The following is a 27,605-nucleotide window of genomic DNA, read 5'->3' on the forward strand; positions in this document are numbered from 1 at the left end:
TTTAATAAGACATTAAGAATCCAGGAATGAAGAAGTATGATCCTGCCTGTTCCTGGAAGAAAAATATAGTCTAGGAAGGGAGAGGGTTTATAAAACAAATAATTACTTAATAACAGCAGTGATGAATGCTACAAAGATGGTTTCCCAGAAAAAAATAACATTCCTGGGGAGACTGTAAGAATAAGAATTAAACAGATGGTGTGTCGAACAGCAATCTGAGTACAGAGAACAACAGTTGCAACGGCTGAGAAGTTGCATGTGGTCAAGGGACAGAAAGATTCGTGCGGGGCTACAGTATAGTGAGTGACAATGGACTGTTTCAGTTTCTTGAAAATGGACTTGAGATTGTCCCTTAGTTTGAATCTCTGTTTATCAAAGCAAATCCATTCTAAAAGGCCTGTCTTCGATGCCTATCTCATTTCTCAAGCCTTTCCTGACGTTGCTATCATTCTCTCTTCTGAACTCCAAGATCAGTCCGATAATATCCTTCTGAGAGTACCTGCATATATTAGAATCCTAGACTGACTTATTTTATCATCTATACTGAGTCTTCAACTCTTGAGCACTAAACTATTCTTTACTAACCCCTAATTCCTTTGAAATCCTGGAAAGTACACTGCACAGAGAGGTGCTTAGTAAATATTTGCTGAATTGAAGAAAAAAATATTTAAGAAGAAAAAATTCTTGGTGAAAGATGAAATCTGGGAAATCAGCATTTGTTTTCAAAATTTGTGTGCATGATATTATGATGACAGTAGTTAAATCATACCTTTTAGCTACCCCATTCTAAAATCATAGAAATCTTTAGTTCCATAACTGACTTGTTCATTTAACAGATATTCACTGAATTCCTACCATAGATAAGGTAATCTGCCAGATGAAACAAACAAATCATAGAGTGTTGTTCTGAGGGCCCAAATCAGCACCCTAGAGCTCACAGCTGCCATGAGTATGACAAACCAGCAGCAAATTCCCTCACCACCTGTTCATGGATTTGCATTCCTAGTTAGTGCATAATTTATGAACTAAACTGCCGTTACTACCAAGATCATATATTTTCCTATGAAACCAATAATATTCACCTTCTATAGAAGAATCAGCATTAATATAGGCCACACCACGCACTTGAAGAAGTCTGGAATTCTCCTATAATATTAAATAAATAAATAAATAAACAAACAAATAGCCATAACCCCTTCCTAAAAAAATGCACATCTACATTTACTGTATGGAGGTTTCTGAATTAAGTTGGCCCATGTTCACCCCAAATCTGACATATAAGATTTTCAAGCATATGTTTGAAAGAATTTCAGTAAAGGTCATTGGTAAGAAATAACAAGCAAAACATTTGTAAGACTAAAATTTGAGATGAGACTATCCACATTCATAATACAGTGAGTGGGAAAGGAGTTGATTTCTTTTTTTTTATTGGGTAGTTGCTGTGTGCGGGCTTTTGTGCACGGGCTTTCTCTAGTTGCGGCGAGCTGCTCTTCGTTGCGGCGCGCGGGATCTAGGCGCGCAAGATTCAGTAATTGTGGCACGTGGGCTTAGTAGTTGTGGTTCATGGGCTTCGTTGCTCCGCGGCATGTGGGATCTTCTTGGACCCGGGATCGAACCCGTGTCCCTTGTATTGGCAGGAGGATTCTTAACCACTGTGCCACCAGGGAAGCCCAGGGGTTAATTTCTTAACCACACTATGGTTTAATTCCTTAAATTAAGTTCTCCTGTGTTATGACACCATCTACTGGTCAAAACTTTAAAATTTTTTCCTCAGCTTTAAAACACTGACAAAGTATAGCAGGATTTTTTTGATATAAGTGGATTATGAATCTCCAAAACAAGCAATTTTCTAAGTGTCCTGACTGTAAGAAATAAAGTGAAAAAACATGCAGCTCTAGGTAATGAAAATAAGATGAAAGAGGCAAATCAACCTCAAAATATTTAGGCTCTTCTTGATGCCAGCATAAATCTTTGTCTATAGGAGCACTACTTTTTTTTCTACCCCAGAGAAAATTGAAGTTTACAGGGCTTCTTGTAATTCCTAGATAATAGGAGCCAACTAAATATTTATAGCGTGACTAGAAGTTAATGGAATGTTAATTTTGCATATGTTTACAAGTAACACTTCTATTACACAAAGCCAACAATGCATGCGGGTAAAATTACTTTCCAAGGAGCCTAGTAAATATTCTGTGGTGGGGCATTCCACTTCACTTTTAGCATGATTTAGAGTAGGTCATTATGATATGAGGAAGACAGTACAAGCTCAAGGAGTATTTAAATGTGATTAGCTTTAGGAGTTAATTTGAAAAAATTAAAACATTATATCTTATTATGATGTCCAGTTTCTAGTGAATTTACTTAGCTACTATCACACTCCCAGACAACGAAGATTAAATTATTTCCACAATTGACATTAAGTGGCTTTAAAATTTCAAACAAAACTTAGTTCTCAAGTGACGAAAAAATTTTTATCGTTGATTTTTGAACAAGAATATGTCGCTTCAGACTTTCTGGAAAAAGAGTTTAAATATTTTCTGGCTGGATTGACCAGTTATTCTTACATTCTTGTGAATTAAATACTAACTGCTTTATTATTATGAAAATGCATGTTATATCGAATTATCAACTAACCTCTGCCCACTCAGTGGAACCAAGAAGACCAAATTCTTCTGCATCCCAGCTTGCAAACAAAATTGTTCTTCTAGGCCTCCATCCTGAAATACATGTGCATACTTATAAAAGCTGGGAAAATGCATAACATTGCCAAGACATCACCATCCCCAGCAGAGTAACAACAGCAAAAATTCATTGGTTGTTTAGGAAGGGTGAATTATGGTGACAATCTTTACTTAATTTCCTTTTGAAAGATTTTAAAGCTAATCTGTCAATACAAAAGAACACATATGTATTGAAAAAGGGGGAAATGCAGACATGGTAAAAATCCTGTGAGATCATAAAATAGTCTAATAGGTTTATAATGATTGCCTATGCTAGGAAGCCATCTGTGGTCTGCAGCTGCCTAGAGTGAAAGAAGAAAATGCTGGATGTGGTCTGTGCTCTGAGACAATAGAACTGAGAGAAAATCCTTTACAACTCTCCCATGCTGTGTTGGCATCACAACAAACACAACAAACAATTGTTCAATGGCAGCTGGTTGTGTGATTTCACTCCATTCTCTGCCAGAATTAGTCAACAGAAGCTCCATTCGCAACACTAGTGTCTGCTGCTGCTGAAAAGGACACCCTTCATTAGGACGGTCATATGGCTTGGAGTTATAAACACTGATCTTGACGTTAAAGAAAGATCTTATTTCAAGCCCTGGTTCTTTCACTTACTAGCAGTATGACCAAGGGAATGTTACTCAAACTTGTTAGGCCTCTTGTTTCTTCACCTGTGTACCAGGAAGGGCAGAGTAAAGATAACACTCCTTGATTGTTAGGAGGATTAAATGGAATAATATTTATAAATATAGCACTGAACAAGTGCTCCAGGCATGTAAGTTGTTATTGTTTGAGTACATATTTCATTTGTGCTTAAGGATATATATCCCTCTAGCTGTTGAGTCCAGAGCTTCATTTTTGTTAAATATATTAATAGCATTATTCAAACCTCCTATTAATTATTATTCCCCATCATTGCAGCCTTTTGGCATACTTTGTAATTGTCATAGTGGTGTTTTGTATTTACCATGGGAATCTTCTGGCAAAATCACGAAACTTTTTGTAATACTATTAAACACAACCTGATTCACAAACTACGTAAATTCAGGTCTCCATAGTTCTATTTTCTTAAAAAATAAGATAGCTGTGTGGAAAAAAGAATACAGCACCTTTACATTTGATTTCAAAGAGTGACATCATTGTTCTGTGAACTGGGAGCCAGAAATCTGAATTTTAACCCTAGTTCTCTGATTCTGCCACACACCAGCTACAAAACGTTGGGTGAATTACTTGATTCTGGAAACCTCAGTTAACTTATTTGTGAAATGAAGACAGAAATAATTAAACATATCCCTCATCCTATGAGTTCAAAATAGATAACACTGTTTCTCTAAGAAAGTAAGTACCAGGCAAATGTAACATATTTTTACCACATTCATTGTTGCTAAAAAAAATATGTATGCATCACATTTACAGCCCGTAGACACCTTGTTTGCAGGGTCAGTAAACAAAGTAGAACTTCTGTTCTCAGTATGTAATGTTTACTTTAAAAAGTAACCATTTGAACTCAATTTTATTTTGGTTTTCATATGAAGATTCTAAAATGACTGAAGTGACTGTGCTAGTAGTACAATCTTAAATTCTGTGAGAGAAATCAAAGCTGGGGGTGTGAGAGTGCAGATATCAAACTTTTGACAGCATCCTATTAAGCAGGAAGACCAGCATTTTTCTGAATAAGCTTTCATCCCCTCAGTCAGTTGGTGTACTTGACCTGAGGCCTGAGGCTGGAAGATCCCAAGGAACTCCTGCTCACATTTCTCAGACCAGGATGCTTTGGCTTATGACCTAAATCTGGTGTCTACTCTCCAGTAAAGAAACCCATCTCCATCTTCTTTGTTGCCAGAGAAACCACTAATAGTATAATTCCTTTATTTCAGATTATAATTTAATATATAAATATAAATAATATGAACTTTATTATATAAATAAAAGAATTATTAAAAATGAATATATAAAAATGAATAAACAATATCATTAACCAACATAAGTAATATAGCTGCTAGTTATTGAAAGCTACTCTCTGCTATTAAGCACTACTAAGTGCTCTATGCTACTAAGATGATATAATTTGCATGCAGCCTCTCTGTTGTGTTTCACACAAACCTATGAGGTGGTATTTTTATACTCACTTTACTGAGGACCAAACTGAGATTCAGAAAACATGGTCTTTTTACTTTTTGTTTACATTACCTTCTTTTTTCAGCTTTCCAAAACTCCTGACAATTTCATGAACAACAGCTGCTCCACTCTGAGGGTCAATGCCACCAAATACCCAAGAGTCACGGTGACCTCCAAGAATGACATATCTGTCTAGAAAGCATCATTGCAAAATTACTTGCCATTCCAGGTCAAGAATAGAGGAAAATTGCAAATGACTCAATAGCATCTAAACACAAAGCACTCAGGACTCAAGTTAAGATAGCAAAGGTTCCTGAAGACTTTTGTAAATATATCACTTTGTTCTGAATTTGATGTATGAAGAAAATATGAATGTGATAAGCAAATGTATACTTCAATTAATTACAGTAATTATAAGTATATAAGTAATGATAAGTGAGTATAAAAGTATCCTTATCCATTTCTTTGTATAATTCTCTGTTACTCCTCTCTTACCTATTTACACTATGTTTCCAGTATTTTCAGAGTAAGAGAACACAGTGGCCAAATAACGATTTCTCCACTTTCTACTCCTTCTACTTAGTTTTTAAGGTACAGCTCAAAGATTCTACCTCTCTATGATCTGTTCCTATTTTCTACAGGGAGAGGGAATCGCACCCTTATCCAGCTTTCTGGGCAGTCTTTTCATATTGATAAAGCATTTACCATGGGGCTTCCCTGGTGGCGCAGTGGTTAAGAATCTGCCTGCCAATGCAGGGGACACGGGTTCAAGCCCTGGTCCGGGAAGACCCCACATGCCACAGGGCAACTAAGCCCGTGCACCACAACTGCTGAGCCCGAGAGCCTAGAGCCCGTGCTCCACAACAAGAGAAGCCACTGCAATGAGAAGCCTGCACACCGCAATAAAGAGTAGCCCCCGCTCGCCTCAACTAGAGAAAAGCCTGCGTGCAAAAAAAAGTAAGAGGATTAAAAAAAAAAAAAAAAAGCATTTACCACACTTAAATGTAGGCGTCTTCTTGTCTCTGGTCTGTGTCTTTTTAAAAAATCCCTCCATCCCCAAAGCCTAGCACAGAGCTGGCACAAAATATGTACTCAGTGAGATTCAATAAATAGCCAGTTGTACATTGTTTAGTGCTCATTGGAAGCATATCAATATTCTTTATCCCTGAAAGAAAGTACTGGCTGCTTGTACAAAAGATATTCAGTTTAATTCTGTCTGTTTGGGTAGGAAATATAACCATATAGTTCCTAAGGAATCAAACATAATAAAGTAAGATTATTTTCAAATGTATCATTGAGCAGGTTATCTGAAATCATATGGAAATCACGTGTATATATATTCCACCCATTCCAGTGTAAAAACAAACCATGTAAAGGATTCATTAACTTCAGGTTATCTTAATTTTCTAAGAGTGTTACTTATCGTTGTAATGAAGATATTTCTCCAGGCAAAATATGTGGTAAAGAAATCCAGAAAGCTCAGATTAAACACCTGTAAACCATCTCTCCCTGCTCTTCCTCCCTTGGTCCTTTAATTGAAGCATGCATAGTTTATCAACAACCTTGGTCATCTGACCAATCTAGTCCCAACATTTACTTTCTTCACAACATGCATCACAATGTAAAGTTACCTCCTATTGATCTATTTTGTGTTTATGTGAGTTCCATTAGGACAAAGAGTTGCTTTGCTTTGTTCACCTTACATTCCCAGAGCTCAGAGCAGTACCTGGCACCGAAGAATTGCCCGATCGATATTTGCTGAGCAAATGATCAATTTACCTGGCTCCACTGCCCCTCTGAGAGTTCCAATCACATTGTAAATTCTTTTCACTTTATTGTTGGAATGGATGTGCATCTTGACTTTTCTAATGCAAAAATAAAGGGCACAGGCTAAAAATACTGGTTAACAGCTTGCCACCCACAATTTTTAAATCTGACATTGTTTTGAATATTTCTAAATGCGCACAGGCAATAATTACATTGACCAATTGTCCAATTGTGAGGATATATGCGTATTCCCCTTTTCAACCTGTTGTTATGTCTCCTGCTGGTAGTGGATTTTACTTTTCAGTCATCCTCTGTAATTGTTTTTTGAAAAAGGTTTCCTCCCCCCTAAAGAGAGTTATAATAAAAATAGTCTCTTAACTGGGTAGAGAAGTTTCCAGTAAATCCAGGTCCCACATTGTAGGGCACTTGGAGACTTCCTTTCCAGCTGTAATCCGGTGGTGCTGATCCACCCATTTTTCTGTTGAACACAAAAAATATTATTAGCTGAAGGAAACCTTTGAAGTTATAAGTTACAATGTCCTTGAACTTGTTTTCTTGAGTGCCTGCTCATAATAGCTTCTATGAGTCATGGTAGTACAAAGTGCTTTGCATAGGGATATGCCATTTAACTCTTTTTTTTTTTTTTTTTAGTAGATTAATCTCGTATTACACTGCCTTTTATTTATTTATTTATTTATTTTTGGCTGTGTTGGGTCCTCGTTTCTATGCGAGGGCTTTCTCTAGTTGCGGCGAGTGGGGGCCGCTCTTCATCGCGGTGCGCGGGTCTCTCACTATCGCGGCCTCTCTTGTTGTGGAGCACAGGCTCCAGACGCGCAGGCTCAGGAGTTGTGGCGCATGGGCTTAGTTGCTCCGCGGCATGTGGGATACTCCCAGACCAGGGCTCGAACCCGTGTCCCCTGCATTGGCAGGCAGATTCCCAACCACTGCGCCACCAGGGAAGGCCTTAACTCTTCATACACCTCTTATGAGGTGGTTCTGCTATTACTCCCCACTTCAAAGATAAGGAGGGTGAGGCTTAGAGAGATTAGGTAACATGCCCAAAGTCAAGCAGCTGATTAGTGGCACAATCGAGATTCAAATAGTTGGCAAGAATTTGGACTCTGTGTTACCAGTTTCCAACAGTAAACCATGTGAAAAGTGCTCTCAACAGCATGCTCTGAAGAAACAGCAGGTGTCAAACTTTTCGGAATTTCCCATTATGTTATTTCTCCCACTGATAAATACATTCCCAAACACATGTATGGTCATCCTTTGCAAAGTACTTTTGCACACATCTATTAGGGAGGGAGGAAGGGCGAAGGAAGGGATGTCACTTCAACCAACAGCCCCTCAAAGCTTTATACACTATTTATTTTTTTAATTCAAAAAGGTGGAAAGATTCAGATGGACCAGCCCATATATGCCACTAGCCCTGGTTATCTCTCAGCAGGTGATTGAGAAAAATAATACGATAATATCTGTGGAATGGTGAGGTTCTTGCTGTTTCATTTCAGCATATCTTCCTTTACTGTTTAAGAGCATGGATTGACTTATTCTTGATTTGGGCATGGAAACCAAATGTACTTTTGCTACCTAGAAGCAGATTGAAGAAGATGGCTCCAGACAAACTTAAGAGAGTGAAAAACATCAATCTGTCTTTTATGGCTCCATCTCTGGTCCACACACCTGTATGCACCCTATGATTTACAGTGAAACATTTTCTGTAGTTTCCTCCTTTTTTCTGTGCCTGCGCACGGGTACTTATTCCCTGCCTACTCAGTTAAGGTAATGTGAATAGCTCAGCTTGACCTAGAATATATTTTATGTGCAAAACTACATCAATATGATTATCTTCTCATGGAAAACTAAGTATAAATAATATTTTGTTTTAAAATGCTCTATCAGAGAGTAAATATTTACTCTGTTTTTTTCCTATCTCATGAGGGAGTTTGTTTAATAAACATAATTTCATGTAATATACTATATAATTTATTTATCTATATACAATAAAATTTCACATGAAAAGCATCAAGTAAAATGAAGGGGCATTATACATTGTTAAATATCATAATGAATAGTCAAACTAGCAGAGTATTATGTATACAAAAATGGTAGAAGCCAAGTGAAGAATATACATATACTTGGTTATACATAAAATATTTTTATAGTAGTATATTGCAGACTAATAACATTGATTGCCTTTGGGATGGAAATGGGTAGGAGGGAAACTTTTTATTGTATACCCCTTTGAACTTTGAACTGTGTAAATGTATTTCCTTTTCAAAATAAAAATATGAAAAACAAAACAAGGTGCAAATTCATCAGGAAGTCAATTACATATTATAAGGAAGGTAATGAAGAGTCCATGTTCCCAGAAAATAATAAAATATAAAGCCAAGATTACAGTGCCCCCACAAGGACAAGAAAATATCACACATCTATGGAGAACAGAGGTTTTAGTCACTAAATTTCACTGGGATAATTAATCAGGGATATAATTTTCTTTAGGTCCCTCTTTCACTCTATAAATAAAAAATAAATTCTGTGAAAATTAAAAGGTTGAATATTTAAATTTCAAATCATAGAAATTTCAGAAAATATAATATTGGAAATGTCCTTGAAAGGATTTGATAGATCATAGATGCTCAATAAATATCTATAAACAACACTGAATTTAAAAATCTATATTGTGTAGCATATTAAACTTTATTTGTTCATTTAGCAGAGATTTATTCTCTATAATGCTCAAGGTACTGTATTGTACTCACTAAGGAATACAAATATGTGTAAGACATGGTCATTCTACCAAAGAGTTTATAAGTCAGAAAAAGATAGATATAAAACAGAGCATGATATATGATAGATAAAGTTCTGAAGGACAAAAGAGAGCTTAATTCCCCTTGTAGGATCAGAAATAATTTTCGTTCTACAGGAGGTTTCACTTATCTGGATTTTTAAAGAATGAGTAAGATGTGGGCAGGGAAGATGGAGGTAAAGAGCATTCCAGGTACAATGTATGATGTAAACAGGCACGAAGGCTGAAGAGTCAAAGCAAAAGTAAGGTATGGTGATTAATCTGGCTGGGGTATAAGATGATTAGGATACCATAACAGAGAAGCTTGAAAAGTAGTGAGACTTTGCTTCTGAGAACATGCATTTTACCCTATTCATCCTGCTGAGTACAGCTAAATTCCCTGGACTATAAATATATGAAAAATAAACATGAGACTCTGAAAGGTGGAGAAAAGAAAATAAACCAGCTCAGGACCTCAGGGTACAAGAAATGAAAAAGTGGTGAGTTCCTTGGGTTTTCATGTGGGCTTTCATATCTCATACATAGAGCTGAAGAAGCTGGCAAACCAGAAAAGCCAAGTGGCACATATAAAACACGTTGCCCAACAAAAGCCTTGAGTATGAATACATACTTGAATAGTATACATATTCAAGTGCACCTAGGACAATTTTCAGGATAGACCATATATTAGGCTATAAAAAAACTCAATAAATTTAAAAGGCTGAAATCATATCATCTCTTTATTAATCATACAAACCTTTTACTAACCCAACTATAGTATAAAGAATTTAGTAAGCAAGGATTCTTCAATATATGCAAATCAAGCAATGTGATACACCATATTAACAAATTAAAGAATAAACACCATATAATCATGTCAATAGATGCAGAAAAAGCTTTGGACAAAATTCAACACCCATTTATACTAAAAACTCTCCAGAAAGTAGGCATAGAGGGAACCTACCTCAACATAATAAAGGCCATATATGACAAACTCACAGCAAACATCATTCTCAATGGTAAAAAACTGAAAGCATTTCCTCTAAGATTAGGAACAAGACAAGGATGTCCACTCTCGCCACTATTATTCAACATAGTTTTGGAAGTCCTAGCTATGGCAATCAGAGAAGAAAAAGAAATAAAAGGAATACAAATTGGAAAAGAAGAAGTAAAACTGTCACTGTTTGCAGATGACATGATACTATACATAGAAAATCCTAAAGATGCCACCAGAAAACTACTAGAGCTAATCAATGAATTTGGTAAAGTTGCAGGATACAAAATTAATGCACAGAAATCTCTTGCATTCCTATACACTAACAATGAAAGATCAGAAATTAAGGAAACAATCCCATTTGCCATTGCATCAAAAATAATAAAATATCTAGGAATAAACCTACCTAAGGAGGCAAACGACCGGTACTCAGAAGACTATACAACACTGATGAAAGAAATCAAAGATGACACAAACAGATGAGAGATATACCACGTTCTTAGATTAGAAGAATAAATATTGTGAAAATGACTATACTACCCAAAGCAATCTACAGATTCATTGCAATCAGTATCAAATTACCAATGGCATTTTTCAAAGAATTAGAACAAAAAATTTTACAGTTTGTATGAAAACACAAAAGACTCCGAATAGCCAAAGCAATCTTGAGAATGAAAAACGGAGCTGGAGGAATCAGGCTCCCTGACTTCAGACTATACTACAAAGCTACAGTAATCAAGACAGTAAGGTACTGGCTCAAAAACAGAAATATAGATGAATGGAACAGGATAGAAAGCCCAGAGATAAACCCATGTACCTATGGTCATCTAATCTATGACAAAGGAGGCAAGAATACACAATGGAGAAAAGACACTCTCTTCAATAAGTGGTGCTGGGAAAACTGGACAGCCACATGTAAGAGAATGAAATTAGAACACTCCTTAACACCATACACAAAAATAAACTCAAAATGAATTAAAGACCTAAATGTAAGACAGGATACTATAAAACTCTCAGAGGAAAACACAGGAAAAACATAAATCACAGTATCCACTTCCTAGAGTAATGAAAATAAAAACAAAAATAAACAAATGGGTCCTAATTGCACTTAAAAGCTTTTGCACAGCAAAGGAAATCATAAACAAGATGAAAAGACAACCCTCAGAATCGGAGAAAATATTTGCAAATGAAGCAACTGACAAAGGATTAATCTCCAAAATATACAAGGAGCTCATGCAGCTCAATATAAGAAACCAAACAACCCAATCCAAAAATGGGCAGAAGACCTAAATAGACATTTCTCCAAAGAAGATATACAGATTGCCAACAAACACATGAAAGGACGCTCAACATCACTAATCATTAGAGAAATGCAAATCAAAACTACAATGAGGGCTTCCCTGGTGGCGCAGTGGTTGAGAATCTGCCTGCCAATGCAGGGGACACGGGTTCGAGCCCTGGTCTGGGAAGATCCCACATGCCGCGGAGCAACTGGGCCCGTGAGTCACAACTACTGAGCCTGCGCGTCTGGAGCCTGTGCTCCGCAACAAGAGAGGCCGCGATAGTGAGAGGCCCGCGCACCGCGATGAAGAGTGGCCCCCGCTTGCCGCAACTAGAGAAAGCCCTCGCAGAGAAACGAAGACCCAGCACAGCCATAAATTAAAAAAAAAAAAAAAAAAAAAAAAAAACTACAATGAGATATCACCTCACACTGGTCAGAATGGCCATCATCAAAAAGTCTACAAACGATAAATGCTGGAGAGGGTGTGGAGAAAAGGGAACCCTCTTGCACTGTTGCTGGGATTGTAAATTGATACAGCCACTATGGAGAACAGTACGGAGGTTCCTTAAAAAACTAAAAATAGAACTACCATATGACCCAGCAATCCCACTACTAGGCACATACCCTGAGAAAACCATAATTCAAAAAAACACATGCACCCCAATGTTTATTGCAGCACTGTTTACAACCACCAGGACATGGAAGCAACCTAAATGTCTATCATCAGATGAATGGATAAAGAAGATGTGGTACATATATACAATGGAATATTACTCAGCTATAAAAAGGAATGAAAATGGGTCATTTGTAGAGATGTGCATGGACCTAGAGTCTGTCATACAGAGTGAAGTAAGTCAGAAAGAGAAAAACAAATATCATATATTAATGCATATATGTGGAATCCATAAAAATGGTACCAATGAACCCATTTGCAAGGCAGCAATAGAGAGGCTGACATAGAGAATGGATGGTGGACACATTGGGGGAAGGGGAGGGTGGGATGAACTGGGAGATTAGGATTGACATATATACATTACCATGTGTAAAATAGACAGCTAGTGGGAACCAGCTGTACAGCACAGGGAGCTCAGCTCGGTGCTCTGTGATGACCTAGGTGGGTGGGATGGGGGGACGGTGGAAGGGAGGTCCAAGAGGGAAGGGATACGAGGATATATGTATACATATAGCTGATTCACTTTGCTGTACAGCAGAAACTAACACAACATTGTAAAGCAATTATACTCCAATAAAAAAAAAAAAAGAGAGAAAGAAAAAAAAGAAGACAGCAGTGTTCTAAGAATAGCCATGTATGGATGCTGACTGCCATCATCATTAATAAATGATTCTGCACTGAAGCCAAAGAATTAATTTGAGAGTGATTTATTATAATGTGTTGCTAGGCAATTAAAATAAACTTCTGAGGAAAAAAAATAACAGAAAAAAATTTGGAAAATTTGCAAATATATGAAAATTAAACAATTGACTCTAAATAAGCAATGACTCATAGAAAAATATCACAAGAGTAAATAGAAAATACTTTGAGATGAATAAAAATGAAGACATAAGACACCAAAAGTTATGAGATGCAGTTAAAACAGTGTTTAGAGGGAAATATATAGCTGTAAACACCTATATTAAAAAAGTAGAAAGCTATCAAATCAATAAACTAATCTTCCACCTAAAGAAATTCAACAATGAAAAGCAAGCTAAATTCATATCAAGCATAAGAAAGGCAATAATAAAGACTGGAGCAAAAATAACAAAATAGAAACTAGAAAAAAAAAATAAAGAAAAATGAATGAAAGCAGAAGTTGGGTCTTTGAAAAGATCAACAAAACTGACAAATCATTAGCTAGACTGACCAAGAAAAAAAGGGGAGAAGACTGAAAATCAGGAACAAAAGAGGGAATACTACTATTGACTTTACAGAGATAAAAAGGATTATAAGGGAACACTATAAACAATTATACACCAACAAATTAACCTCAATGAAATGAATTCCTGAAAAGATATAAACTACCAAAACTGAAGAAAGAGAAAATGTAAGTAAGCTATAACAAGTAATCAAAACTTCTCAGAAAGAGAAGCCCATATGGCTTCACTGCTGAATGCTACCAATCAATAAAGAATAAACACCAATCCTTCACATGCTCTTTAGAAAAACAGAAGGAACATTTCTAAAGTTACCCTATGCAACAAACATTACCATGATACCAAAACTAGATAAAGAAATCACAAGGAAACTAAAGATAAATATGAATATTGACACAAAAATCATTAATAAAATACTAGCAAACAAAATTCAACAGCATTTTGAAAGGATTATACACCATGACCAAGTGAGATTTATTCCATGAATGCAAGACTGATACCACATACAAAAATCAAAAAGTGTAATATACCACATTAACAGGCTAAAGAAAAACCACATGATCAGAATAATTGATGCAGAAAATAAACAACCACAGCAACAATAAAACACTGGGGAAAATTCAACATCCATTCATGATGAAAATTATCAGAAAACTAGAAATATTGAAAGAAAATACAAGACAAACCTTAAATATTTTGTGATGTCAGAATACAAATGCTTATAAAAGGATTGGAAGAACTGTATTCTTTTTATATTGCTGGTAGGATGTAAAAGGATACAACCACTATGGAAAAAGTTTGTCAGATTCCTAAAAAAGTAAACATGCTATTATCATATGACCCGGCAATTGCACTCCAGAGAAATGAAAACTTATGTTGACACACAAATCTGCACACGATTATCTGTAGCAGCTTTATTCATAATAGCTACAAACTAGTTGTCCTTCGAATGGTGAAACAAACTGTGATACCAAATACAATGGAACACTCCTCAGTATTAAAAAGAAAACAAACTATATATATGACAACTTGAACAAATCTCCAGAGAATTATGCTGAGTGAAGAAAAATCCCCCAAGGGTATACATTTATATAACATTCTTAAAATGATGAAATTATAGAAATGGTGAACAGATTAGTAGTTGCTAGGAGTTAAGGTCAGAGGGTATGGATGGAGGGGGACAGGAAAGGAGTGGGTGTGGCTAAAAGGGCCACATGAGGGATCCTGGTGATGATGGAAATGTTTTGTGTCATGACTATAAAAAAATATGTATCAATATCTTGGTTGTGATATTGTACTATACTTTGCAAGATGTTACCATTGGGGAAAGCTGGGTAAATGGCCTAGAGGGACCCTCTAGTACTACTTACAGTTGCATGTGGATCAGTTATCTCAAAATAATGAGTTTAATTCTTAAAAATTAAGAACAAGCTAGATGGGCAGAAAATGATGTGCTAGAATTTCGTGGTTTGTCATGTAGCCTCTATTAAGCTGTGAGCTTCTATACTATATTTTGAGGCCCCTGAGAACAAAGCCTATATATAAATCATACTTTTACCACAGTGCTTGACAAAAAGAAGCCATTCCATAAGTGTATCTTGAGTGGACAGGCTGTAGGAAGCCATTAAAGGTCTTCTGAGCAGAGACACAAGAATGAGACAGTGCCTTGACAAAGAGGTGCCTACTAAATGCTTGTGCTGTTGAATAGAGAATAAGTGATGCTCAACAAAGCTGTCTTTTACATCAGACATGAGTTTGGGTCCCAGATCTATCACATACTCTCTGAACTTTGATTTCTTTATTTGTAAAATTAGTTATCACAATACTAACTCATGTAGTTGTTTTATGGGTGAATTGATAAACAGTATGTAAATCATTTAGCAAAAAGTAAGTGCTAGAATATAATTAGCACTCTCTGCATGTTAGATGCTATTATCATTGTCTTTATTAGTATTGTCGTTGCTGTCATTATAATCCTGGTAGTTACTCAGGGAGACAAAGAGAAACCATGTAACCACATTCCCTTCAGTACAAATGCAGAAAAGAAGAAGAAAGAACATACACACTGTTCCCCTTTTCTCCCACCTAGGTAAACACAATTTTCTTTTTTCTATAATTCACATTTCATCAACTTTTTATTAAAGTTCTCGGCATACCTGGGCCGTTATATAACTTTATGTCTCTCCTCTTCTTCTCATATACTTATTAAGAAACTCATTTTATGATATATCCAATTTGTAAAATACTGTCTATTCTAATTAATACATAATGTTACACTACTAACCGTTTGTGGGAATATGAGAACTGACTATAATGGATACATAGCACACTCCCTTGATAATTATGCAGAGGGAGTAAATACTCCCAATGAAATTCATAAACAAATTACATGTTCTTAAAATATTTTATGACTAAATTCCAGTCTGTAGAATGTTTCACTATACCTTAGAAGGTATGGATGGTGAAACAGAAACTATATTATTGCTTTTAGTATACACAGATCATCTCCTCCTTCCAAATACATTTTTAATACATTTCTGTACATCCAAAATTCATTTTTAATCATGGTGTTTTGAATGCAAAATATACTTCCATAGAATTTATGTTATTTAATGATGATTGCATTTACAAAATGACTTACTAAAGCTGACTTAAATACATTTGGTAATTTTTTTGATCAAATATTAATAATTCTACTACCCAGTTAGGGCATAGCCAAATTCAACTAGTTTACCAGAGCAGTCAAATGGTAGACATGGTTAAATAAACCTCACGTCCAATTCTGTATGATCCTTCCTTCTTTCCTTCCATGCACTCTTTTTCTAACTACAAAGATAATATGGGTTCACTTTTTAAAACTTATAATTTAGGGATTATTTTATATATATATAATATTATATATATATATATTTGAAATCTACTTTTTCTATTTAATAGTAGAGCATAAGCATGTATCCACATTGTTAAATACTCTTGTACAGCATATATTTTAATGGCTTCATGTACTGTCATAGACAGTAATATATTTAACTACTTATCAATTATTGAAGATTTGTGTTGTTTACAATTTTCCGCTATCACAAGTAAAGCTACAATCACGTTCATCTTTTAAATATAATGAATATTTGGGGGGACTTTATATTTTCACAAACACATAGTCCATGGTGCCCTCAAAAGTTGTGCCCCATCCTGAATCCTAACCCATGTGGTAAAGCTAAGAGCTCAAAAGAAAAAAAGACCAGGGTGCTTGCTATTCCTTAATCTGCCCTTAAATTGGACAGACACCTCCAATTATCTGATGACAGCCTCCTCACCTGTAAAAATGAGGGCACTGAACTAGGTCATAAAAAAGTTTTCTTATACATTCTAGAATAAAATGATTAAGAATGTCTTAAACTCAAAGAAGAAAAGGGACTAACTGTCCAGATGCTTTGGTCTCCAGTGATTCTACTTTCAGAGAAGTCAGTGCTCTCTCCCCTCCTCAAGGATAATGGAGAAGAAGGGACATGCAGATGGGAGAAAGCGGGACAGGAAAGAGGAAAGAGCTCCAATGTCAGGTTAAACAATAACAACTTTGGAGAAGCTTCAGTAGTGAAAACAGAGGAAGAAGAGGAATGGATAAAGATGAAAATCAGTGGAAGATGCTTTCAAAGGGCATTATTCCAGGTCCACCAAGAAGTAGACAATAAGAGGTTTCAATAAGTAAGAGATTTATTAGGGGAAAGGCGTGTGAAGGAAATAGCAAGGGAGCTAATAGAGGCTGAGAAAACCATCAGACTGCAATGCAGGTCAGAAATGGGGTAAACGAGAAAGAGAAGAAAGAAGAGTGCTGGTGGCAGAATCCCTTGATAGCAAGGCTGTCACAGAGTCCTGAGCCAGTCTCCCATCAGAGGAGTCCCATGCCTCCCAGTATTGGGCCTCATTTAATACCCTTGCTACATTTAGTTACTGACTGGGAGCATCTATGGGAAGCATGGCCTTGACACAAACAGGGTAATGGATTTCAAAACACAGATTTCAAAACACCTTATCAATTACACTCCCCACAGCTGATGATCTGAAAGACTCACTTTCATGGCTGTCACACACTGGATACCAGTATTTAAAGCAAATCCCAGGTTAGAACCACTGTTCTACAAAATGGTGATAAAATTGTATGCTTATTTGACTTTCCGCCAACACACAGAAGAAGAGATACTAACTATCTGATTCCATTTAAATCAAGTTCAAAATCAAACTAATCAATGATGATAGATATCAGAAAGTGGTTGCTTCTAGGGGGGTATGGTAAAAATTCAGCACAGAAAACTTCAGTATCAAATAATGGAGATAAAAGCATGAAAGTTGAAGATGGCCAGTAAAGAGAATTACCCAAATAGCCATCTGTTTGTTTCTTACAAACTTACCCTAGGAGCGTCTGTGCATCATAGTATCCAATTGGATGAACAGGAATATTTGGAAGACCGACAGCCTCTGTGATTTCACGTCTATAAGCATATTCTGAAAAAAAGTTGAACATACTTCTAATAAAAATGGAGTCCCTTTCAAAATGTTCTCTGTAAATCACATTAAACACATTCTTAAATTGCATCTACTAGAACTGTTACAATTAAAAAGACAGGCAGCTTCAAATGTTAGCGAAAATGTGGAGCAACTGAAACTCTCATACATTCTTGTAAGAGTGTATAATTAGAGAGTCACTTTAAATAACTTCTTTGAAAAGTAATGTTATACAGAATTATGCCCTATGGCAGAACAATTACACTCCTAGTTACTTACCCAAGAAAGATGGAAACATATGTCCACAAAAAGACCTGCACAAAATTGCTCATAGCAGCTGAATCTAGGTAGCCCATATGGGACACACACAGTCCAGCTGTTTGTAAACAGGAGAATGAATAAGCAATTTGTAGAACAGTCCCATAATAGAATTCTACTCAGCAATTAAAGGGAAGAAACTATTAACATACACAGCAACATGACTAACCTCTAATCGTTGTACTGAGTGAGAGCAGCAAGGCAAATGATGAGGAAAAATCATAAATTTTTCTATGACTGGAAAATCAAACTAAGAAAGAAAAGAAATAATATGCCCACTTTGTGGCAGGCCTTTCCCAATGTGCAGTGTGCATCTGTATTGTACATTAACCAGACCTCCTCAAACAGGAGGATGTAATCAACCTTTAAGAAAAATGGTCACTTTATTCAGACACCAGCATTGTAATTTTAAGGTTATTTTAATTTCTTTTTCATCCCATACAGGGAGTTGTATTGACCAAAGGCTCCCTCTGGAGCCTTTGGTCAATACATAACTGACCAAAACATCTTTGATCAACTTTAGGTAGAATGCTAACCTGTCAATATAACACAAATTCTTTGTCTCAGAAATGTATAAAATTGCATCTCTAACTCCTGACCAATGGAACAGTTCTCAGAGCTTCTGCAAATCTGTTCCCTGGGTTATAATCCTCAGTTTGACTCAGATAAAATTCTCTTCTCTTTCTTCTTAGCTTGATTGTTATTTGATTTTCCACCAACACACAAAAGAATAGTTACTATCTGATTCCATTTATATGAAGTTCAAAACCAAACTCATCAATGATGACAGATATCAGAAAGTGGTTGCTTCTAGGGGGATATGGTAAAAATTGACCAAAAGGGGCACCAGAGAACTTTCTGGAGTCATAGAAATGTCCTATATCTTATTTTGAGTGATATAGACACATGCAATTTAAAAAATTTATTGAATTAACTCAAGACCTGTGCATTTTGTTATATGTAAACTCTACCTCAAAATAAAAACATATTTTCTGTCATTTCTTCAGATTTCAGAAAAATAAGAGCTATTTTTCCATTTTTTTCTTCAAAATTTTAAATTATAAGAGCTTTAGGTGATTGCAAAAGCTATTCTTTTTATAGTAAAATCACATAATAATATGTTGCATGGGATTTGTTTTAAAATTCTTTAGGGTAATAATGCAAAAAGGGAAGACGAAGAGATAAAATAAGATTGACAAAGTGGTGATAATTTTCTCTATTTTTTTGTATGTTAGTACTATTCCATAATAAAAAGTAAAATTAAAAGGAAAAGAAAAAAAATAGGGTACAAAAGGGAATTCAACAAATGCAAGCCTCACAGGGATAACATGATTTTTCTTTCTACAATGTCATCTTTTACATTTGAGGATAATAAACAGAAATAGTCCAGATAATCTTATTTTATGTTCACAATTTTAACTTTATATAACCAACAGAGCTGGGGAGAAGTTGCACTTTTCAAAACTTGGGAATAAAAAGGCTAAGTAAGTAAAGTTCAGGTAGACTTATGTGATTTTATTATAGGATAATATGTATCGCTTAAAAAAAAATCTATGATAATGTACTATATTCCAAGAAGATTTACGAAGCCAAAATGCATAAACTTTAAAGGAGTTTACAATTTGATAGAAAATCCAGATGAAATATAAATATGGAAATGCCATGGATACTTTGGTAACCTATTTTATCCAAGGTACACACCTTAGTTTTAAACCACACAAATTAAATGATCACAGATTTTTGTAAATGTCATCAACTAGCTGAGTACATTCAAAATAAATTAGCTCCCTTTGTTAATGATCTATTGTTTTACAGCAGAGCATTTCAGCATAAGACAAACATGTGGGCTGGAGCCAGACCATCTGAATTTGAATCCCCACTCCTCATTTAGTGGTGTGATGGTCTAGGGCAGAGATTGCTTACTTCTAGTCTCGCTTCCCTCCTCTGTCAAGTAGAGATAATAACACAACAAAGCTTATAGGGTTGTTAATGCATGTAAAGAGCTAGCATTTAGGAAATACTCCTTGAAAGTGATCACTATTGTCTTTACACAGCAATGATACAATAAGCACTTTCTAGGCTCTAAATTCTAAATGTCATTTCAGGGATTTATAGAACTTCTTTTGTTCTACTATCCCTTATCTACAACTAGAAATTTTAAAAACTGTGAAATCCATTAATTGGGGGGAATTTACTTGTCAGCAAAACATGATCTGATGTAAACTAATTTGGAAGCAAGATCTGACTTGAGTAGACAGACTATTTATATTACTTACGTTCCTCTGCTTAATATGATTATTCATACATTTTACTGCAAAAATATTTACATGCTTGCTTCCCATTTTAGGCTCCAGCCTCCTATGTGAATGTTATGCAAGAAATGGTATATGCACCATATTACTTTTAAATATCTGAAAATGTCTGCATTTCAAAACCTATCAGACCCAAGGATTCCAAATAAGGGATAAGGGACCTGAACCAACAATTTTCTGAGTTCAAAATCCTTTATTCTTAGATACAAAGAGAACAAGAAAAAGACATACTTTATCCATGTGTCAAAGGAAATCCTTTGGTAAAATCACTTTACAATGTTAAGGTTTTTGTGATGATTAAGGCCTGGCCACTCACCATTTGCTGGGTAGCCAGGTGTGAGAGGGTCCCCTGCACCATTAAGATTTAAGATATTTCCACGCTGAACACCACCTCCAGGAAGATTCCAACCAGCTGGATAGGACTCCACCCCGGGAGCAAAGTAATCAGCAGGATCCGAGTACAAAATGATCCCTTTGGCCCCAGCCAGCTGGGCATTTTTAACCTGGAAAAGACAGTCTTTCTTATTTTAGGTTGGTTACTCAAAATTACTCTTAAATAAGTAGCTAAACCTCATCTTCAATCTTTTATCCTTAGACTTACAACAAGGGACATCTCACAGAGAGTTGGCTTTTTCTTTTTCCTACTGCAAGCTCTAAAAATGAGTTTCCAGGGCTGAATCAGCCATCAGAGCAGCAGATTTTAAAAATGTACACATAGGGCTTCCCTGGTGGCGCAGTGGTTGAGAATCTGCCTGCCAATGCAGGGGACGCGGGTTCGAGCCCTGGTCTGGGAAGATCCCACATGCCGCAGAGCAACTGGGCCTGTGAGCCACAACTGCTGAGCCTGCGCATCTGGAGCCTGTGCCCCGCAACAAGAGAGGCCGCGATAGTGAGAGGCCCGTGCACCGCGATGAAGAGTGGCCCCCCACTTGCCGCAACTGGAGAGGGCCCTCGCACAGAAACGGAGACCCAACACAGCCAAAAATAAAAATAAATTAATCTTTTTAAAAAAATGTACATATAAAAAAAAATGTACATATTAGTGGTAGTGAGTATGTGCTATTTCCTTCCTCTAGTCTAGAAGCACAATAAGCAAGTAGACTCCACAGACTAGATTCCCATTTCTTCTATGGTTGAGAGGGAATATTTCTGAAATTTAGCTTCCCACAAAAGAGGAAAAAATATTAGCAAATCAAGCCAAATTAAGTGATAGTAACTTTCAAAACTGCTGTGTATAAATTGGTTTCTCTCATTACCTATAATAAGAATTAATACTAAAATTTAATTTAGTAAATATTTTCAAAGGTAACATTTAAAACAAAGATACTGAAGGTTAACAACAAATCAAATGCATGCTTCTTTGTAGACCACAGGCATAATGTGTAGGTATGGAAAAAACCTGCTCTGTTTCCCTGAACTTCTACACTGGCCGAATTCCAATGACCCAGTTTAAAACCACTGTCTATAAGCTAGAAAATGTATCCTCCCTATTAGGTGGGCTGGTACAGAGTATGAGAAGATCACAGTCCTCTAAAAGTTTTAAGGATGTGGTTCTACCCATGTAAGATACAATATAACTTTTTATTTTTGTGGAAAAGAAAAAAAAGATTATTTTTTACCTTATTTCCTCTGAAAATTTTCCCATATCTGGCAATCAGAATCTTCCCAGAGCAATTAATTTTCATGTCCCGCTCTAGCTTAAAGAAGTCTTCAGTTCGTGCGTAGTTAACATAGACTAGGTCACCCTGTTGAGATCACGGATGACTCAGTACAAGTAAGATTTAATAAAAGAGGTTTTTCTGCGTGAAGACTGTTTCACATCTTTGAAAGAGGTAAGAGACAAGAGTATGCAAGAGGGTCAGAAAAGCATGAGCCTCAGGTAAGAGATTCAACAGAGAAATGAACTTGAATTGAGAAGGCAATTACCTGGGTAGAGACTTATGAATTAACTATTAAGTTTTGTTTATGTCGATGTCTCCTGTAAAGTGACCATAAAACTATAGAAGCGTTCGCCAGAAAAATGCACGTAAATATACACACTGCAATTTGGAAGGGGCCAGATACCCTAGGTGAAAAAGCCCTAGATGAGAGCTGTATTCTCTTTGAAGTATATTCACAATGGGTCTTCACACCACCAGGTAAATAAGAAACGTCAGGTAATACTGCTTTACTGGTCTGGCTTCAGGATTACGTGCGAGTATTCTAACATCTCGGAGTATCAACATTATCATTTGTAAAATGGCCTGTTAGATTAGATCAGTGTTCTTCACACATTTTTTTTGCTCACCTACTCCCTAGATTATTTTTGAAGAGAAATGTATCCCTCCTTTATTTTTTATTATTATTTTTTGGATTTTTTAAAAACATCTTTATTGGAGTATAATTGCTTTACCATGGTGTGTTAGTTTCTGCTGTATAACAAAGCGAATCAGCTATACGTATACATATATCCCCATATCCCCTCCCTCTTGCGTCTCCCTCCCACCGTCCCTATCCCACCCCTCTAGGTGGTCACAAAGCACTGAGCTGATCTCCCTGTGCTATGTGGCTGCTTCCCACTAGCTATCTATTTTACATTTGGTAGTGTATATATGTCCATGCCACTCTCTCACTTTGTCACAGCTTACCCTTCCCCCTCCCCGTGTCCTCAAGTCCATTCTCTACATCTGCGTCTTTATTCCTGTCCTACCCCTAGGTTCTTCAGAACCACTTTTAAAAAATTTTTTAGATTCCATATATATGTGCTAGCATACAGTATTTGTTTTTCTCATTCTGACTTACTTCACTCTGTATGACAGACTCTAGGTCCATCCACCTCACTACAAATAACTCAGTTTCGTTTCTTTTTATGGCTAATATTCCATTGTATATATGTGCCACATCTTCTTTACCTATTCATCTGCTGATGGACACTTAGTTTGCTTCCATGTCCTGGCTATTATAAACAGTGCTGCAGTAAACATTGTGATACATGTCTATTTTTGAATGATGGTTTTCTCAGGGTATATATGTCCAGTAGTGGGATTGCTGGGTCGTATGTATGGTAGTTCTTTTTTAATTTTTTAAGGAACCTCCATACTGTTCTCCATAGTGGCTGTATCAATTTACAATCCCAGCAACAGTGCAAGAGGGTTCCCTTTTCCCCACACCCTCTCCAGCATTTATTGTTTGTAGACTTTTTGATGATGGCCATTCTGACCAGTATGAGGTGATACCAAATTGTAGTTTTGATTTGCATTTCTCTAATGATTAGTGATGTTGAGCATTCTTTCATGTGTTTGTTGGCAATCTGTATATCTTCTTTGGAGAAATGTCTGTTTAGGTCTTCTGCCCATTTTTGGATTGGGTTGCTTGATTTTTGATATTGAGCTGCATGAGCTGCTTGTAAATTTTGGAGATTAATCCTTTGTCAGTTGCTTCACTTGCAAATATTTTCTCCCATTCTGAGGGTTGTCTTTTGGTCTTGTTTATGGTTTCCTTTGCTGTGCAAAAGCTTTTAAGTTTCATTAGGTCCCATTTGTTTATTTGTGTTTTTATTTCCATTTCTCCAGGAGGTGGGTCAAAAGGGATCTTGCTGTGATTTATGTCAGAGTGTTCTGCCTATGTTTTCCTCTAAGAGTTTGATAGTGTCTGGCCTTACATTTAGGTCTTTAATCCATTTTGAGTTTATTTTTGTGTATGGTGTTAGGGAGTGTTCTAATTTCATTCTTTTACATGTAGCCGTCCAGTTTTCCCAGCACCACTTATTGAAGAGGCTGTCTTTTCTCCACTGTATATTCTTGCCTCCTTTATCAAAGATAAGGTGTCCATATGTGCGTGGGCTTATCTCTGGGCTTTCTATCCTGTTCCATTGATATGTATTTCTGTTTTTGACACACAGGATTCTTGGTGGATGTAGTAGCAGCCTTAGCATTTCATGCCCGTCTCTGGTGTCCTAGGCTTGCGCCCGTCTCTGGAGCTCATTTAGGCGGTGCTCTGAATCCCCTCTCCTCGCACACCCTGAGGTCTTTTGACCCTTAGGCAGTTCCAGACTTTTTCCTGGACTCCCTCCCGGCTAGCTGTGGTGCGCTAACCCCTTCAGGCTGTGTTCATGCTGCCAACCCCAGTCCTCTCCCTGGGATCTGACCTCCGAAGCCCGAGCCTCAGCTCCCAGCCCCGCCCGCCCCGGCGGGTGAGCAGACAAGCCTCTCGGGCTGGTGAGTGCTGGTCGGCGCCGATCCTCCGTGCGGGAACCTCTCCGCTTTGCCCTCCGCACCCCTGTGGCTGCGCTCTCCTCCGCGGCTCCGAAGCTTCCCCCCTCCGCCACCCACAGTCTCCGCCCGCGAAGGGGCTCCTAGTGTGTGGACACCTTTCCTCCTTCACAGCTCCCTCCCACTGGTGCAGGTCCCGTCCCTATTCTTTTGTCTCTGTTTTTCCTTTTTTCTTTTGCCCTACCCAGGTACGTGGGGAGTTTCTTGCCTTTTGGGAGGTCTGACGTCTTCTGCCAGCGTTCAGTAGGTGTTCTGTAGGAGTTGTTCCACATGTAGATGTATTTCTGATGTATTTGTGAGGAGGAAGGTGATCTCCACATCTTACTCCTCCACCATCTTGAAGGTCCTCCCCCCTCCTTTATTTTTAAGTTGACATCTGAAATTTTTTGTCATGTCTTTAAGTTGTGGCGAACCATGCAATTTCCAGCACATTATAAATATTAACACTTTTAGAAGCAGTTTTACCTCACTTTTTATTTATATCCAAAGGAATTTAAATATCGTAATGATTTATTATTCAATATCATCCATTTTAAAACCACACTCTTCAGTCAGAATTTTATCATCACTTTTTCTCCTTGAACTTATATTTGCCCCTTTCCCTGAAGCATTTTACTCTAAAGTAAAATGTATTCATGCTGGACACCAGGGCGTTGGTGTCCAGATTCCCCTTCACTGAAGATGTTCTTGCTCCAGCTGCAGGGAAGGCTCTCTGCAGTCAGCCTTAAAGAGTCAGCCCCTTGCTCACGATCAGCTACCGACAGCCACCTTGTTCAAGGTCATGCCCCTTCTTAGGATGCACATATTCAATGACTGATCGATGTGGGAATATGAATACCTGGACATCTTTGTCCAGCCCAGGACAATCCTGAAAGGCTATTCTGACTCCAGAGCTGCCCATTGGGTCAGCTGAGGCTGTCCTTGAGCTGGCACTGAGGTGCAACTTCTCCCTCTGCCTATTCCAGCTTCCTTCTCCTCCCTGCCACAGATATTGATCCCAAGAGAACACTCCTTAATTACCATCTAGCATGCTAAATTCCATTTCAGTTTCTGTTACCTAGAATCTGGGTATGTTTGCAAGTCTTTTATTAATCACTGCCAAACTTGCCTTGATTAAGAATGTGTGTGTGTGTGTGTGTGTGTGTGTGTGTGTGTGTATAGTGCTTAAAAATATTTATTTCCTATGACAAGCTGTACATGTTAAGAAAATTCTTCAAGAGTAATTTACTATTATAATTATTAGTAGTATCAATTGAGTCTAACAGCATCATTACAAACTCTTATAAATAATATCTAAGCATAAAATTTTACTTGAAATACAACTTCTGGTGCTATAGGATGTTAAAACATTAGGTCATGGATCTATGGATGAATAAATTATTTCCAGAATGAGTCAGGACTCACTCTCAGTTCTATTTACATTTCTTGTTTTTATACAAGTTCTGAGAAACCTTGGGATGGGGATGAAAAAAATTGGAATTTTCCCTATATTATTTAAACTCTTTCCAAGTTACAACTCCTAAATCTCACACTGATCTATTATCCAAGTTAATTCTAACGATACCAGCTGGAAACTCAATTAGGCTCATCTTTAATTTTGTTCAACTATAAACCATTTGACTTGCCAAATCTTTGTTACCCAGCTCTTAGAATCTTTCACTATTGTCTCTCTGTTTGGAGCCCCAGAGATTTTTTTTACTACTCAGAGATATTCTTCATCTTGTTTTAGGATGAATGAGTGATGTCTCTCATTCATAAAATAAGAGAAAAATAACTGTAAATAAGGAGGTGAAGACAGAGTACCAGCGGGACCTCACCACGGGCTAGTTATCAATTCCATGAAAGAGTCCACTGAGAAATTGATGGTGCAACTGATTTATTTAAAACCATCCTATGTCTGCCTTTGGAAAGTCTTCACATACCCTAGAGTTTGAAGTCCCTGTCCTACACGATTTCTAATATCCTATCATTTTATTTTGGTTATTGTTTTCCTCTTTAACTACATCTCATAACATGTGCACAACAAATTTATAACATATTGACATAAGGTTGTTTCCAAGCTGATTGTAGGATTCATTCCACAAACTTGTTGAGGGCATATCATTCTAGGAATTAGGGATACAGCAAATCCCTGTCCTTGAAGAAACTTACATTCATGTGGAAAGCAGATAAGATAATAAACAATAAAGTTAATAACTAAGTAAATTGTATATTATATTAAAAGGTGATGAGTTCTGTAGAAAAATTCAAAAAAAAAGTTTAAATACAGTAGGCAAACAGGGAACTTGTACTGTATTCAGTTGGGTGCAATTTTCAAAAAAGGGAGAAAGTCTATTGAGAAGGTGACATCTGAATCTTTGCTTCAGTAAAAGGATTAGTTTTAGCTATTACTTTTCCTCCTAAGACCAATGCAATATTAATGCGCTATTGATGATAGCACTGTATGTCTGATTTATAACTGTTAGTCTTTTCTGGAGCTCACTCTTATCCTACTGTGAATACAAAGCCATTAACCAATTTGGTTTCAGTGAATTTTGTTTTAGTGTAAATGTTCTACTTGAAATTTATTCATATTTAATATCACCAACTTTGAGAAGACTAACTACTTCTTTAAATATCTGTAAATTGTGGCTATCTTTTAATAAATCTGCACTCCTCACAAAGCAAATTATGAT

General features: G+C 36.8%; 1 protein-coding gene across 2 annotated transcripts in view; it reads right to left on the minus strand.

Moving 5' to 3' along the window:
- Positions 1-27,605, minus strand: part of LOC118900165 (glutamate carboxypeptidase 2) — a 58,603-nt gene that overhangs the window by 15,108 nt on the left and 15,890 nt on the right. For both annotated transcript variants that reach the window (XR_005021051.1, XM_036862452.1), the window contains exons 5-12: positions 22,300-22,425; positions 20,997-21,183; positions 17,957-18,050; positions 6,988-7,086; positions 6,621-6,706; positions 4,914-5,033; positions 2,635-2,717; positions 1,083-1,146 (exon numbers count right to left, since the gene is read on the minus strand). Coding sequence is in view for 1 of the 2 variants with exons in the window: in XM_036862452.1 (XP_036718347.1) it covers positions 1,083-1,146; positions 2,635-2,717; positions 4,914-5,033; positions 6,621-6,706; positions 6,988-7,086; positions 17,957-18,050; positions 20,997-21,183; positions 22,300-22,425 (859 nt within the window). In the remaining variant the exon portion in view is untranslated. The remainder of the gene's footprint in view (positions 1-1,082; positions 1,147-2,634; positions 2,718-4,913; positions 5,034-6,620; positions 6,707-6,987; positions 7,087-17,956; positions 18,051-20,996; positions 21,184-22,299; positions 22,426-27,605) is intronic.

The sequence above is a fragment of the Balaenoptera musculus genome, chromosome 8 (genome assembly GCF_009873245.2).
Source record: "Balaenoptera musculus isolate JJ_BM4_2016_0621 chromosome 8, mBalMus1.pri.v3, whole genome shotgun sequence".
NCBI lineage: Eukaryota > Metazoa > Chordata > Mammalia > Artiodactyla > Balaenopteridae > Balaenoptera > Balaenoptera musculus.